The 1,421-nt window shown below is 43.3% G+C and overlaps 1 protein-coding gene across 1 annotated transcript in view; it reads right to left on the reverse strand.

Annotated features, from left to right (window-relative positions):
* Positions 1-1,402, reverse strand: part of LOC119588909 — a 4,582-nt gene extending 3,180 nt beyond the window's left edge. Inside the window, exons 1-4 of the mRNA XM_037937529.1 lie at positions 1,240-1,402; positions 638-779; positions 233-305; positions 10-129 (exon numbers count right to left, since the gene is read on the reverse strand). Of these exons, the coding sequence (XP_037793457.1) occupies positions 10-129; positions 233-305; positions 638-779; positions 1,240-1,402 (498 nt within the window). The remainder of the gene's footprint in view (positions 1-9; positions 130-232; positions 306-637; positions 780-1,239) is intronic.
* Positions 1,403-1,421: the final 19 nt, after the last annotated feature.

Here is a 1,421-nt window from a genome sequence, read left to right on the forward strand (position 1 = left end):
GTAATTGACAATAGCGTCGTAGCCGACCGCCCACTGATTCCACATATCATAACCCCAGTCAGTGAAGTGATCCGCGTCCTCCATAGACTGATCCTCCCAGTCGACGAGGCCCGTGTCCTTCAGCACCCACTGTGAGGAAAGAAGCGTTAGTCGAGCCTCGGCCGCCGCACACGTCGCACTATCCCAAGAGAAATCCAGGGACCACAGCTCCCCCGCAGCTTCTGTGACTCACCTTGTTAAGGTAGAAACGCCAGGCGTCTTTCTCCGGCTGATACGCCGGAGAACTGTCGTATTTGGCCGAAAACCTAGAAAGAAATGCATGTTTCTCTTGTAATGGCCTTGAAATCTTCTCAGTTTTAGTGATAGTAACGGTGGTCAAGTGTTGCCAACTTAAATTTTTCGTTACTTATTGCCTGCCAATACAAAACGCCAATAGAATTTAGGTCAGGCACAACATAATGAAATGCCATCTAATGAAATGATTTTTGAGCACGTTCATTTATTGCAAATGAACATTCTTTCTAAATTACATGAAAACATAGCTACGGGTTCTAGTGTGACCACTTTATTTGTCTTTTGACTTCGGAATGGTCACGAGATTTACGTTCACTGATTCTCACGCTCACAGGCCACGTACTTGTCCGCGTAGCACTTTCCGTAGCCAGAGCCATAGAACTGGGCTTGCACGTTGTCTTTCTCGCATTCCTGCATCAGTCCCTCGGCCACGTCGAAGCCCGAAGGGTCAGCATCCTCTCCTGACTGCGTCCTGGCCATCCAGACTAGAAATTCGAATGAAGTCATCAAACACACCTGGAATTCAGCTAAAAACAATATATCTCAAAGCAGGAAAACTTTTTCCTCTATTGTAATGCATGACTTCGCCTTAGCTGAAAGTGGATATAATTCTAATAAAAGTACTAACAAGAACTGTTATTCTATATTCTAAAACTTTCCTAAACTTTCATGAATGAAATGTGCAAAAATAAAAACTAATGATCTTTCTAAAATTGGACCTTTTATCACAAAATAGCATTCAGTTACATTACCATCGTTCGATATAAGGTAAAGAAAGCACTGAAGTTTGATTGTAAAATACAGAGAACAACCAAACAACTCTTGCTCTCCAGTAACCCTCCATATTACTCTCCATTCGATTGTATGTATTGGAATAGACTTTGCACTATTAGGATGTATCATTCCTCAGACATCTTTCAAATAACGACATAATAGCATACTTACGATAGGCAGAATCGTCTAGAGGCTCAGTGAATTTATTCAGATCCTGCGCGATATAGTAAAGAAAGTTTCCTAGGCCTCCATGGATCCATTCGGCGCCGTCCTCCGTCAGGATCTGCTTGCCCGAAGGAAGCGCTAGAAGAGGAAAGCCCCAAAGGATGAGCATTAGCCTGCCTTGCCTTATC

The sequence above is a fragment of the Penaeus monodon genome, chromosome 24 (assembly GCF_015228065.2).
Source record: "Penaeus monodon isolate SGIC_2016 chromosome 24, NSTDA_Pmon_1, whole genome shotgun sequence".
NCBI lineage: Eukaryota > Metazoa > Arthropoda > Malacostraca > Decapoda > Penaeidae > Penaeus > Penaeus monodon.